Source organism: Canis lupus, chromosome 2, assembly GCF_011100685.1.
Source record: "Canis lupus familiaris isolate Mischka breed German Shepherd chromosome 2, alternate assembly UU_Cfam_GSD_1.0, whole genome shotgun sequence".
NCBI classification, from domain to species: Eukaryota; Metazoa; Chordata; class Mammalia; order Carnivora; family Canidae; genus Canis; species Canis lupus.
The window spans coordinates 16786218-16801713 of NC_049223.1; the positions used below are offsets into that span (position 1 = coordinate 16786218).

Consider the following 15496-nt stretch of genomic DNA (forward strand, 5'->3'; position numbering starts at 1 on the left):
ACTTCCTACTCATCTCATAAACCCATCTCCATAAAAATTATGCTTTAGAGACAAATTAATAAGCTAAATCTATTTTCTATGATTCTGTTTTAACTTACTTGCTCAGTTTATTTGTCAATGACATTCGAATTTTTGATTCTTCTAGGTAGAGTTGCCTGTATTTTTCCAATTCTGCTTTATCTTCTTGAGAATTTTTGATTTTGGATATTTCAGATTCTAGCTCTTTAATTCTGAGTTCCAGTTGACCTCTTATTGAAGCATTATTACTTTCTCTTAACTGTTCTAAGTTTTCTTGAGATGCTGCTTGTGTCTAAAGCAAATTAAAAGCACAGTTTTAAAACAGCTATAACCTGGAAAATTATAGTATATTTCTTTCCTTTAGCTGTGAGTCAATGATTCAGAGAGGAATTTGAAAAAAAAAAAAAAAAGTTAAGTGTAAAATATTTATCATCAATGTCACCTGAATTAAATCTGAATGATAAAAATAAAGTTCAATCATTCTTATATTAGTACTAGTGTGATCTGATAATTCAAAGAACAAGAGAATCAATTAAAAATTTTAAAAAGTGCATAATACAACCTAAGAATAACCCGATTCTTGATTTCTTCTCAGAGCATGTTCTCAGGGGTCCTGAGGCCAAGCCCAATGTCACAACCAGTATGGAATCTGCCCAGGATTCTTTCTCTCCCTCTGCCAATCCCCCTGCTCATGCTCAATAAATAAATAAGTAAATTAAAAAAATAAATAGAATCTTAAAAAAAGAAGAATAACCCAGGAATGGAATACGGAGCCCAGTGCAGGGCTTGATTTCACAAGCATGAGACCAAGACCTGAGCTGAGATCAAGAGTCTGCTGCTTAACCAACTGAGCCACCCAGACACTCCATGGTAAAAGTTTTAAATCACAATTTTTTTCTTTTCCTCTTAATAGTCTTGATTCATACAAACTGGTCTTAAAAATAAAGTGATTCTCAGGAGATCAATTTAGTGAGAATAATGATGAAAACAGAAATCTTTACAGGGAGGAACGAATGCCTCCAGAAATCTACCAAACAGATTGCTATAAAGGAAGCAGAGGCAGCATACACAATGCATATAACCAAAGTGTAATTTGTAGTGAAATAAATGCAAGCATATCACATACAGATTAATAAATTAATAAATTAACCTGTAAAAATAGATTGACTTCTTTTAATTTTTCTACTATAACCAATCTTGCTCTCTCTTCAATCTCCCGTTTATACTTTTCTACTTGACTGCGTTCTACCACATTGACTTCTAAATGACTTCTGAGGTTTACTACTTTTTGTTCCAACTTCTTTTTATTCTTTTCTAGTTTTTCACATTTCCTCTCTGTTGCTTTCATAGATAATAACTCTTGTTGAAGAACTTGATTTTTTGCGTCCAGGTGTAGACACCTTGAAGATTCAGTTTCCAGTTTTGCTGTAAGATCATCAATCTGCATGAATAAAACAATACAGTTTGGAAGTGGAGTGAAAATAGTTTAATTAAAAACTATAACCAACATTATTTTTAAACATTTTATTTTTAAGTCTCTGTACTGAACCGTAGGCTCAAATTCATAATGCCGAGATCAAGAGTCACATGCTCAGGCAGCCCTGGTGGCTCAGTGGCTTAGTGCCACCATCAGCCTGGGGCATGATCCTGGAGACCCGTGATCGAGTCCCACATCAGGCTCCCTGCATGGGGCCACTTCTCCCTCTGCCTGTGTCTCTGCCTCTCTCTGTGTCTCTGTGCCTCCCATGAACAAATAAATAAAATCTTAAAAAAAGAGAGTCACATGCTCTAAAGTGTAAGTCAGCCAGGTGCTCCCATTTTAAAAATAAACTCATTTGCAATAAAATATAATCTATATTGTAGTAGAGTCTTAAAATGTGAAACCTTGAAGAACTTAGAAAATTAAGAACAAAGTTAAAACCACTAGGAGTTACTAAAATAGATTTCTGCTATCATTGTCTTTGCCACACAACATTTGTACTTCATTTTATGCTTTTATTTTTCTATGACTGCTTTGGATATTTCCTCCATAAAATACCTGTAAGTCACCTCTTAGTAGAAACTCTCTTATACAGGCATTTAATTTAAATAAATTTTTTTTTAAATTTTTATTTATTTATGATAGTCACACAGAGAGAGAGAGAGGCAGAGACACAGGCAGAGGGAGAAGCAGGCTCCATGCACCAGGAGCCCGACGTGGGATTTGATCCCGGGTCTCCAGGATCGCGCCCTGGGCCAAAGGCAGGCACTAAACCGCTGCACCACCCAGGGATCCCTTAAATAAAATTTTAAAAAAGAAAAGAAAGTCTCTTACCCTTTCCCCCATCCTAACATGCCATACTTTTTAAAAATTTATTTATTCATGAGAGACATAGAGAAAGAGAGAGAGAGGCAGAGATACAAGCTCCACAGGGAGCCCGATGAAGGACTCGATCCCAAGACCCCAGGATCATGCCCTGAACCGAAGACAGATATTCAAACCACTGAGCCACTCGGTTGTCTCAATACTCCATTAATTTTTAAGAAGTTTTAGTAATATCATATTGACTTATGTAGGTCTGAGAAAATAAATGCTTCCTAAGAGAAGCCTTTGAAAATAAGACTCTAATTATTGAATCTATAATTACTGATTCTAATGCCACAAGCTTTTTTCTGAATTACAAATGATTTACACTAATTTGAATTGCACTCCCAGGAGAAATGATTCTCAGGGTTAAGAAATCACACCTCTCAGTATAAAAATTTAGTGAGATGAATCATATACTTTTGGACAAAAAAAAAAAAAAAAAAAAAAGAATACCTAATTGAATAGTGTTATCTTATAATCCTCTGTTACTTCCCACAAAACAAGAGAACATACTAAGCAACAAAAACAACCAAAAACCTGACAGATTTTCACTGATGCTGAGTTGGGAAGAACTTCTTTCTTCTGGATATGATTGATAAGACAAGGTGAGTGGATGTGGCGGTTTTATAAATTTTTTGACACTTCTCCCATGATAATCCCACCCCTTAAAATGTGCTGACCTTAGTAACTGGTTTCCAGTGAATAGAATTCAGCAGAACTGCTGTGTAATTTTTAAGACTAGGTTAAAAAGTGTGATATAGCTTCCATTGACATTCTTTTTCTAGGGAAACTAACCCTTAGAATCTAGCTGCTGTGGGGAAGCCCAGGCCACCTGGTGTGTCTTCATGTAGACATTTCAGCTGAGACTGACTCAGCTAACATCCTAGCAAAAGCCAGCCTCAACGGCCAAACATTTATATGAACATGGTTTTAGATGATTCTAGTCCCCAGCTTCCAATCATCTCAGGTGATACCAAATGAAGAAGAAATGAGTTGGCCTTATTCAGCTTTGCCTAAACTAAACACTTGTGAACCAAATAAATGCTGTTTTGAGCAACTAGGTTTTGAGGTGGTTTATTATGCAGCAATAAATAACTGGCACAGATAACTGATATTAAAAATAGGGTGCTGCCATTAAAAAAAATTAAACCTAAACCTCCTTTGAACCAAGAGGTAGGTGGAACCTGAAAGGATGTAGAGAAAAGTAAGAATGAAAACCAAAAGAGCTTCCAAGAGACTGTTAGTGGAAACCTGATGGCCCTTGAAGAGGCTGACAGCAAGGGTTCTAGGTAATTGAAGAAAATGACACTAGAGGAAAAGTAACTCGTGCCACAAACCACTTGAAAGTAAAATTGATATGAAAGATAAACTAAAGAAGGTCTATTCAGTATGAAAGAACCAGGACTAACTGGGTTCAAATATTTTTTCCACATTTATAGCCTTTCCATATGCTGAATTGTCAAATAATGCTAAAATAAAGAAATGGATTCTAGGTCAAGAACAAATCCAGGAAAACATGGCCTATGGATGAAGCCAAGACTATAAAATGTTTTGTTAAGACCTCAGAAGGACTTAAGGTATGCCTCAAATTTCTTTAAGGATCTTAAGAGTATGAGCTTCACAGGAGACCTCAGGTGAAAAGTTTATCTCAAAAAGACCTGGGAGAGTGGCTTTTCTACTGACATAAAGTCCATTGATAGTCACAGAAAAACTCAAAAAGTTAAGAAAATTACAGCATCAAAAACACTGTTTGTGAGTCTGGACTAAAAGAGACCTAGATAGCACAGATTGAAAATAGGCCTTTGGGTCTTAGAAGTCCCACAGGGAGGAAGCAGGCTGAAAACACAGCTGCAAACACAAGTAATTTCTTAAGGACAGACAGCAAAGAGCCATGAAGAAATATTTCCATAGTTAAGACTAAGTCCTAACTGAAGAACTGATAGCATGCATTAGGCTGCATTTCAAACCTGCTATGGTCTAGTGTGACTTCCATCTTCTTTCTGAATGTAAGAGTCTTTAGCAAGTTACCAGAATGTTGTGTTTTCAATAGTAGAGAACTGTCTCTTTAATTCTCAAGTCTTCATTCCTATTGAGAAGACTTGCACTCAAGGGACTACACAACCCCGGCACCTTATCCCTGCTGCATCTGATTAAGATGGCAAGATCTTGGACTCCATCCTGAACCCGATGCCATGATAACTGAGATTTGTCGGAGGTACTAGGAGGAGATGAGTGTATTTTTCATGTGAAAGGAATAATGAAAATTATGGCCGGTGGGTAAATTACACTAAAAATTTGGTTCTTTAAAGGTGTCCATAGGTTTTAAAATACTCCATTAAAAAAAAAAAAAAAAAAAAGACTGTGGGCTAACCTTAGTGACTGGCTACTAACGAACCAAATATGGTCAATGTGATGTTGTGTGCTAGACTACAAAAGGCAACACAGCTTCTGCCTTGTTCTGTATCTCAGGCTGCTTACTTGGAATTTAGCCCCTCCTCTTGTGAGAAAGCTCAGGCCACAAAGAGAGTCCAGGTGAGCCAATGTAAGCATTTTGGCTTGCTTGCCCTAACTAAAATTCTAGGCAATAGTCAGCATCAACAATACCAGACAGGAAGTTTTTCTCTTGGTTTTTCCCCATTTATGATATTATCTGTGATTTTTTCATATATTCCCTTTATTATTGAGGTATGTTCCCTCTAAACCTACTTTGTGGAGGGTTTTTATCATGAATGGATGTTGTATTTCATCAAATGCTTTTCCTACATCTATTGAAATGATTATGATTCTTCTCCTTTCTTTAATTAAGATGGTGCATTACACTGATTGATTTACAGATATTGAATCACCCGTGTAACCCAGAATAAGTCCCATTTGATCATGGTGGTGATTTTCTTAATGTATTGTTAGATTCAGTTTGCTACTATTTTGTTAAGGATTTTTACACTAGAATATTGGCCTGTAATTCTCTTTGTGGTGTCTTTATCTGGTCTTGGTATCAGGGTAATGCTGGCCTCATAACATGAATTTGGAAATTTTCCTTCCTTTTCTGTATTTTGGAATGGATTGAAAAGAATGTGTACTAACTCTTTCTTTAAACACTTGGTAGAATTTGCCTCTGAAGCCATCTGGTCCTGGACTGTTCTGAGTTTTTGGATTAGTGATTTAAGTCGTCTGCTGGTTATTGGTCTGCTCTAATTTCTTCCGGCTTCAGTTTTCATAATTTATGTTTCTAGGAATTTCTCCATTTCTTCTAGGTTGTCCAATTTGTTGGCATATATTTTTCATAATATTCCCTTATAATTGTTTGCATTTCTGCATTATTGGTATTTCTCCTGTGTCATTTGTGATTCTAATTGGGTCTTTCCCTTTTCTTTTTGGTAACTATGGTAGAGCCTTGTCAATTTTATTAATCTTTTCAAAGAACCAGCTACCGTTGATCTGTTCTATTTTTATCTTTGTATAGTTTATATATAATTTATTTCTGTCCTAATATTTTTTAAAGATAGAAGGCGGGGGGCGGGGGAGGGGACCGGGCAAAGGAAAAGGGAGAGAGAGAATCCTCCAGTAGATTCCTTGCTGAGGTTGGAGTCTGAAGCAGGGCTCAACTCCAGGACCCTGAGAATATGACCTGAGCCAAAATCAAGAGTTGGCTGCTTAACTAACTCAGGCACCCAGACACCCCTATTTTTGCTCTAATTTTTATTATTTTCTTCCTCTGCTGGCTTTAGGCTTTGTTTGTTGTTCTTTTTCTAGCCGTTGTTCTTTTTCTAGCTGCTTTAGGTGTAAGGTCAGGTGGTTTGAGATTTCTCTTGTGGCTTGAGGTAGGCCTGTATTGCTATATAGTTCCATCTTAGAATCACTTAGGCTGCATCTTAAAGGTTTTGGAAAATTGAATTTTCATTTTCACTTGTTTCCATATATTTTGAAATTCCTTCTTTTTTTTCCTGGTTGGCCCACTCATTGATAGATGGATGTTATTTCACCTCCATGTTTTTGTGGTCTTTCCAGACTGTTTTTTGTAGTTTACTTCTAGTTTCATAGTATTGTGGTCAGGAAAGGTGCATGGTAGGACTTCAATCTTCTTGCACTTATTAAGGCCTGTTTTGTGGCCTAATACATGATCTATTCTAGAGAATATTCCAGATCTGTATTCTGCTGCTTAAGGATGGAACATTCTGAATATCTCTTTAGTCCATCACCCATGGCCCAGTGTGTCATTTAAAGCCACTGTTTCCTTGTTGACTTTCTGCCTATTCATATAAATGGGGTGTTAAAGTACTGAATTAGGGATTTCTATGCCTTCCTAAAATATCCAAATTGTACACTGTGTTCATGGATACTTTTGTGATTAGGAATAAAAGCAACTAATTCCAATTAAAATATACATATAAAATAAAAATAACATGCATACAATTTTCTTGTATTATTACCAATTAGTTCTTTCATGTTTGTCATTAATTGTTTTATGTATTTGGGTGCTCCCATGTTAGGTACATAAATATTTACAATTGATAGATCTCCTGTTTGTCCACTTTGTTGGCCCTTCTTTATCTCTTGTTACAGCTTTGTTTTGAAATCTATTTTCTCTGATATAAGTATTGCTATTCTTTCTTTTGACATCTATTGGCATGATAAATGTTTCTTCATCTCACTTTCTTTTTTTTTTTTTTTTTTAATTTTTATTTATTTATGATAGTCACAGAGAGAGAGAGAGAGAGAGAGGCAGAGACACAGGCAGAGGGAGAAGCAGGCTCCATGCACTGGGAGCCCGACGTGGGATTCGATCCCGGGTCTCCAGGATCGTGCCCTGGGCCAAAGGCAGGCGCTAAACCTCTGCGCCACCCAGGGGTCCCTTCATCTCACTTTCAATCTGCAGGTATCTTTAAGTCTAAAAGGAGTCTCTTATAGGCAGAATATAGAGTTGTTTTTTAATCCATTCTGACACCCTATGTCTTTTGATTGGAGCATTTAGTCCATTTACATCCAAAGCAATTATTGATAGATATGTATGTGTCATTTTGCAACTTGTTTTGTGGTTGTTTCTGGAAATTTTCTCTGATTCTTTTTTGTGTCTTTGATGTTTTGCTGATTTTCTTTAGTGATATATTTGGATTTTGTTCTCTTCTTTGCATGTTTATTAGTGGTTTTGCCTTTGGTTTTGGGGTGTGTGTGTATGTGTGTGTTTAATATTTCTTGCAGGGCTAGTTTCACAAACTCCTTTAGTTTTTGTTTGTCTGGAAAACTCCATCTGTCCTTCTATTCTAGGTAATAGGCTTGCTCAATAGAGTACTCTTGGCTGCAGATTTTTCCCACCACATTGAATATATCATGCCACTCTCTTCTGGCTTACAAAGTTTCTGTTGAAAAAACTCCCACTAACCTTAAGAGATTACCCATGGAAGCTTCTGATTTGTTTTCCTGCTTTTGTTTTCTTGATTGGTGTATTTTGCAAATTTAATTATAATGTGTTTTGATGTGGGCCTGCTTTTGTTGATTTTGATGGGAGTTTTTTTCTGTGCCTCTTAGATCTTGGTATCTGTTGCCATCCCCAGATTAGAGAAGTTTTCAGCTATTCTTGCTTCAAATAAATTTTCTTACCCTTTCTCTCTCTCTTCTTTTACTGGGACTCTTATAATATGAATATTACTACATTTGATGGAGTCACTGATTTCCCTAGGTCAAATCTCATTTTGCATAATTCTTTCTCACTCTTATTCAGCTTCCTCGCTTTCCATTACTTTGTCTTCTATGTCATTAATTGGTTCCTCTGCTTCCTCCAGTCTGATGTTCACTGCATCAGGTGTGTTTCTAATTGCATTTATTGTACTCTTCATCTCGGATTTTTTTTTAACTCTTTTATCTCTGTTGTAAGGGTCTCACTGATATCTTCCATTCTTTACTCAAGTCCACTGAACATCCTTATGGTCACTGCTTTAAATCCTCCATCAGGCATGTTATTTATATCAGTCTCACTTTAATCTCTGGTACTGTGGCCTTATCGTGTTCTTTCATTTGAGATAAATTCCTCTGTCTTCTCATTTTGTCTAGGTCTCTGTCAGTTCCTCTGGGTTAGAAAAGCCAGTTATGTCACCTGTTCCTAAAGTAATGGACCACTGAAAATGGTCACATAGTGCCCAGGGCCTGGTGCTTCAGGGAGGGTCTCTAGGGTGTGCGGCATGCACTCTGCTACTGGGTTCTGGCTCCTCTATCCCTCAGGCCAGTCATCTGAGAGATAGGCTCTCAGTATCTGCTGCGGGCAGTGTTTGGTACTTGGCCTGAATCTAGCAGGTTTGAACTAGCTTGTGAAATGAGACCTGTCACACTCCACTGGAACTGAGACCCTGCAAAACTCTGGTCGGGACACATGGTGTCCGCAGGGGTTTGTACTGGTCTTCTGGGGGAAGGGCTTGCTGTGCTGGAACTGAGGCAAGCATGATTGAAAAGGGCAGTTCCCCTGGAGTGCAAACGGGTGGTGGCTGGTGTAAGCAAGTTAGGCAGCTGGTGTCAGAGTGGCACTGATTCCCACAGGTGGCTCTGTGTTTGTGCTCAGGGTCAGGGGAGGGAAATGGCACCAGCCAGCTGGTTCCTTTGTTCCCAGAGACGTGTCTCCATGAACACTGCCTCTCAGGGACATGGTCTGAGAAGAGTGAGTAACTTCTCCACTCTGTGCCCCTGGTACTCTTCAGATCACTATTTCCATGCTGTATGCTCCGAGGTAGATTGCCTGCTGCCTCTCTCCAAGCATAGTGCCCTACAGATTCTATCCCAGCCAAGCCCAATAACCTTTAAAATTCTAGGCTTTAAGCCCCCTTTGTTGCAAGAACTGCCAAAATTCAGCCGCTCTCCTTTTCCAAGGCAGTGGCTATGTGCATTCCCAGGTGTTCCTCTCTCCTGCCCTTCACCATGACCACTACTCCCTCCCATCGGCAGCAAATAGGATCCAAGTCAGTGGCTATGTGCATTCCCAGGTGTTCCTCTCTCCTGCCCTTCACCATGACCACTACTCCCTCCCATTGGCAGCAAATAGGATCCAAGTCAGTGGCTATGTGCATTCCCAGGTGCTCCTCTCTCCTGCCCTTCACTATGACCACTATTCCCTTCCATCGGCAGCAAATAGGATCTGTTTCTCTCCTAAACTATGTCTCTATACTTCCTACTTTCTTTGAAGTGGCCTCTTCTCTCTCTTTAGTTATGGCCTTTGTTTTTTCAGTCTTCAGGTAGGTTTCTGAGGCATTTAGTATGACTTGATAGGTATCTAGTTGTATTAGTGGGACAAGGTGAGCCTAGGCTCCTCCTACCCTGCCACCATCTTCCTTTCTCTATGATATTTTTCTAAGATTCTCTTCAAATTACAAATTATTAAAACTAAGCAGGAACATTTCTTTTGAATTTCCCTTTAAGTTAAGGGAGAACAAAGACTGACAAGCAGAGAGACATATGATTTGAAGTGTAACAACTGAACTAGAAAGAGTTTAATAAGCAAAATGGAACCTTTTACCTGATTTCAATTAACTGCAATTCTAAAAGAAATAGGCAGCTTTGAGGGTTTCTAAATCAATAATCTTCATTCTACCTTCATCAGTGATGAAATAAAGAGAACATTAGGGAATAATTTATAATCTTTTCATTAACAAAACAAATGTATTGTTCTTTGGCACATTTAAGTTATTTTTTTTTTTTTTTTTTTTTTTTTTTTTTTTTTTTTAATTTTTATTTACTTATGAGAGTCACACACACACAGAGAGAGAGAGAGAGGCAGAGACATAGGCAGAGGGAGAAGCAGGCTCCATGCACCAGGAGCCCGACGTGGGATTCGATCCCGGGTCTCCAGGATCGCGCCCTGGGCCAAAGGCAGGCGCTAAACCGCTGCGCCACCCAGGGATCCCGGCACATTTAAGTTAAATACAAATTCTCCTTTATCTTACTGCAAGCTTATTTTTGTGGGGAGGTAAGACTGTCTCATCTTTATATTGTACTACAATGCTTCTCCATATCATACAAATTGGCTTTGAAATTCTTTTGTAATTCAAATTGCTAACCTAATATTTGTCTCTGATAATTCAATTAGATGCAACCTGATATTTTACAGGTGTATTCTTGAAATAATGTAATGAAATGTTTATTCCATTAATTATGCATTGAGCTATCAAACTACGCTATGCATATCTCTCTATTTCAGTAAAATAAGATGGATGTGGGCAACTGCATTTTCCAAGAATTTAAGATCTGTGCCAAGAACAGGATCAGCACCAGTGTTGTATGCACAAGAACCAGGTCAAAAGAGTATCTAATTGTGAACTTTAAAGATGATGGATGGATCAGCAAGACTTCCAAACAGGAAGGCTGATAGCCCAGAGTTAACCTTTTATATAAATGGTACTGAGACAAATGGATATCCACACACAAAGTAATAAAATCAGACCTCTACCTCATAACATATATACAAAATTAACACGAAATATTAAGAGCTAGAATTATAAAACAGAAAAAAATATAGGTGTGTATGTTTGTGATTGGATTTGGCAACAGTTTCTTAAATATGGCATCAAAAGACAGAAACAGATTAAATATTTCTCAAAATTTAAAAAATAAAACCTTTTTTTTTTTAAATAAAAACTTTTATGCTTTAAATGTAACCATCAAGAAAAAGTGAAAAGGCAAGGTAACGAATAAAATATTTGAAAATCCTATATCTGATAAGGGATAAGTAGTTAGAATATATAAATAACTCTTACAATAATGAAAAAACAATCCAATATAAAAATGGGCAAAAGAAATGATTAGTTCTTTAAGGAAGATATAGAAATGAATAATGACCACATGTAAAGATGCGATACTCAACATGACCAATTCTAAGAAAAATGCAAATTAAAACCACAAGATAGATGAAACTCAACAAGTGTATTATGCTAAGTGAAATAAGTCAGAGAAAGACAAATACCATATAATTTCACTCATATGTGGAATTAAAAAAAAAAAACAGATGAACATAGGGGAAGGGGAAAAAGAAAGAGGCAAACCAAAAAAGACTCTCAACTATAGAGAATAAATTTAGTGTTGCTGTAGAGGTGGGAGGAGTTTGGGCTAGATGAGTGATGGGTATTAAGGAAGACACTTGTTCTGATGAGCACTGGGTATTTTTTTTTTATTCAAGAGAGACACAGAGAGAGGGGGTGGGGCAGAGACACAGGCAGAGGGAGAAGCAGGCTCCATGCAGGGAACCTGACATGGGACTCGATCCTAGGCCTCCAGGATCATGCCCTAGGCTGAAGGTGGTGCTAAACCGCTGAGCCACCAGGGCTGCCCAGCACTGGGTATTTAAATGAGTAATCACTAAATTCTACTCCTGACATCAATATTACATGATATGTTAACTAACCAGAATTTAAATAAAAAATTGAAGCAAATGAAAATACCCCCACAACATGTCATTTTATACCCAATAGGATAGTTATAATAAAAAATAACAGATAACGACAAACATTGACAAGAATCAGCAAAAATGAGAACCCTCAAACACTGGTGATAAAAATGTAAAATGGTGCAGCCAGTTTGGAAAATAGTCTGGCAGTTCCTCAAAGGTTTAAAAAAAATGTTAAAGACAGTTACCATATGAACTAACAATTCCATTTATAAGTATATACCGAAGAGAAATAAAATGTTCATGCAAAAACTTGTACATGAAAAAAAAAAACTTGTACATGAGTATTCACAATAGCATTGTTAACGACAGCCTAAAAGCAAAACAATCCAAATATCCACCAAATGATAAATACATAAATAAAATGTGGGTTGTCCATACAGTGGGATATTATCCAGCAATAAAAATAATAAAGCACTGACACATACAAAATAATCTAAAGATGTGCTAAAGGAAAGAAGGCAGTCAGAAAAGATAAAATATTTTGTGATTCCATTGATACGAAATGTCCAAAATCAGCAACAAATCTATAGAGACAGAGAGTAGAGTAACAACTCCCTATGGCTAAGAAGAATAGGGAAGGGGAAACTAGCATGAGGTGACAGTTAAAGGGTGTAGGGTTTCTTTTTAGGGTGACAAAATGTTCTAAAATGGATTGTGGTAATCTTATGTTCATTATATCTCGATAAAGTTATTGCCAAAAAAATATATCAAGTATGCAAAATTAACATACAAATCAGTATTTCACTGCTCAAAGCATGGAGTGATTTATTTCTCAATGATTTTAGAGTCCAAAAACTAATTAAAAATTACCTTATGTTTTAGCATATTAATCTGAATATCCATTTCCGTTTGACTGGTTTTTAACTCTCCATAGAAAGGAAGCTCTCCATTTTCATATTTACTTAACATCCTTCTTGTCATGTTTAAGAGGTTCTTAAATCTGCAGAAGGTATAGAATGAGTAAGTCAGGTCCTTTAAGAGAAAATATTTAATATTTATTTATTTATTTAAATATTTATTTAAATAGATAATATGTTCTATCATATAAACAAATCTATTAATTATGATATCTCATTTGTTCTAATCTCACGTTGTTTGAGAAAATACCAACTAAATTATATTCCTAGGTAAAAAAAATATGAAAAAGATTTTTACGACACATATGGCAGTTAAAGAGTTAATAGGGTCACTATATTAAGAGTTCTTGTAAGTTATTTTTAATATCTATTTTCAGTATTTAATATAAAAACTGATCTATTATTAAGTGGCTATCAACCAGAGACTAGCAATCCACGGTGAAGAGGAAAAGCATCCTCATCTATTAATGTTTTAAAAAGACACAAAAAATACATTTTGGTACCTACCTACCTGTCTACAAGAAGAAAAGAAAATACAGACAAAAAACATCAAAGGAGATCATTCAACAGAAAGAGAAATAGGAAAGAAAAATATTTAAAGTCTGAGTTCAGAGGAAGAAGAAAGAGGCAGAGCTTTAGAAGAAAAGAAATCAGCAGAACGATAATGTAATAGTCTATGAGACTGTTTTAAAAAGAAATCTAATATCTTGGCTAGCAGACTCTTAGTAAAGTGAGGGGATGCAAAACAATGCAGAGAACACAGTTAAATGAGAAAGTATTGACGAATCAGAGCACAAGTTAAGCACTCAGCAAATAAACAGAAAGGAAGCCAAGTGGGAGCTTCAGAACATCAGAAAGACATTTTTTTTATCTGAGTGGTAAAAATGCAATTGTTCATTTTATTCTTAAGTCAGACATATATTTTTGTATGAATGATATATTTTATAACTAAAAAATGCAGGAAGAAAATGTAAGCCACTTGAGTCAGAGATGGCAGAGCAAGAGGAGAACATAGTTTTGTCTGATCCCAGAAATTCAGCCAGAGAGCTATCAAATCATTCTGAACACCCTGTGAAATCAACCAGAGATCTAAGGGAAGAATTGCAGGACTTCTACAAATAGAAAAGTGTCCACTTTCTGCAAATCTTTTTTAACTTTCATTTTTACAGTTACATTCTATTCTTTCATTTTACCTAATTTTAATTCTGTATACATGTAAGTCATTCTATCTTCTCTTTCCTTTGGATAAATTACTCTAAAAACAGACCAAAATGTACCTTGGATATAGAATATTGCTCTCTTCTGTTCAACTGGCTGATAATATTGTTCTCATTTTGTCTTTTAATTTCCATTTTTACACTTACATTCTATCCTTCGGTTGTATCTAATTTTATTTTTGTATATATACAAGGTTTCCTTTCCTTATCATTCTGGGATGCAATTTCCTAACAAACAGACAAAAATACACATAAGATCCAGTGTACTGCTCTGCTCTGTTCAGCTCTCTAATTATATTATCTCCTTTTTTAACCTTTTTATCTTTTTTGGGTCTCTTCTGATTTGTTTAGTGTATTTCTCTGGGGTCATTTTTGCTATTTTTATATTTTGCTCTCTCATTCATCTATTCTTCTCTGGACAGAATGACAAGATGGAAAATCTCACTGCAACAAAGAGAACAAGAGGCAGTACTGACTGCCAGGAACCTAATCAGTATGGACATAAGTAAGAGGCTGGAGCTAGTGTTCAGAATAATGACTATAAAGATAATAGCTGAGCTTAAAAACACACAGAAGATGCTAGAGAATGCCTTTCTGGAGAAATAAAACAACTAGTATCTAATCAAGTTGAAATAAAAAAGGCTATTATTAGTGAGATGCAATAAAAAAATGTAGGCTCCAACTGCTAGGATAAGTGAGGCCTCAGTGGTTGAGCATCTGCCTGTAGCTCAGGGCGTGATCCCGGAATCCAGGATGGAGTCCCATATCGGGCTCTCTGCATCGAGCCTGCTTCTCCTCCTTCTTGCCTCTGTCTCTGCGTCTCTGTGTGTGTGTGTGTCTTGTGAATAAATAAATAAAATCTTTAAAATATTCTAAAAAGAAAAATGAAATCTTGCCATTTGCAATGATGTGATGGAACCAGAAAGACAATCAGAGTAAGACAATTATCATATGATTTCACTCATATGTGGAATTTAAGAAACAAAACAGGGCAGCCTGGGTGGCTCAGCGGGTTAGCGCCTGCCTTCTCCAGAGCCTGGTCCTGGAGACCCGGGATCGAGTCCCACGTCTGGCTCCCTACATGGAGCCTGCTTCTTCCTCTGCCTCTCTCTCTCTCTCTCTCTCTCTCCCTCTGTGTCTCTCATGAATAAATTTTAAAAAAAATCTTTAAAATGAAAAGAAACAAAACAGAGTAGCATAGGTGGAGGGAAGGAAAAGTAAAACAAGATGAAATCAGAAAGGGAAACAAACTGGAAGACACTCTTAATAGAAAACAAACTGCAGGTTGCTGGAAGGGAAGGTGATTGGGGAATGGGGTAAGTGGGTGATGGGGATTAAGGAAGGCACGTGATGGAATGAGTACTTGGTGTTATATAAGACGCATGAATCACTGAACTCTACCTCTGAAACTAATAATTCACTGTAAGTTAATTAATTTAAATTCAAATTATAAAATAAAAAGAAATAGAAGTCAAACCAAGATAATTTTTGATATTGTTACATGATGACAGGTAGGTTTTTAGATATTAGAATATCTGTTTTAAGAACACTACTAAAAGGAAAGATTATCTAAGAACAAAGATATCTTGCAGAAATAATTCAAGGTGGACAATGAAAAGTGCAGTTGACTACC

The 15496-nt window shown here is 36.6% G+C and overlaps 1 protein-coding gene across 6 annotated transcripts in view; it reads right to left on the reverse strand.

The window, feature by feature from the left end:
• The window catches only part of ANKRD26 (ankyrin repeat domain 26), a 134697-nt gene that overhangs the window by 37289 nt on the left and 81912 nt on the right, over positions 1-15496 (reverse strand). For 5 of the 6 annotated variants that reach the window (XM_038529928.1, XM_038529927.1, XM_038529926.1 and 2 more), the window contains 3 exons: positions 12600-12729; positions 1169-1459; positions 99-310 (listed from right to left, as the gene is read on the reverse strand). In XM_038529928.1, coding sequence (XP_038385856.1) covers positions 99-310; positions 1169-1459; positions 12600-12729 — 633 coding nt within the window. Of the gene's footprint in view, positions 1-98; positions 311-1168; positions 1460-12599; positions 12730-13923; positions 14092-15496 lie in introns of those variants that run through there. The other variant, XR_005355234.1, reaches the window with a different exon arrangement.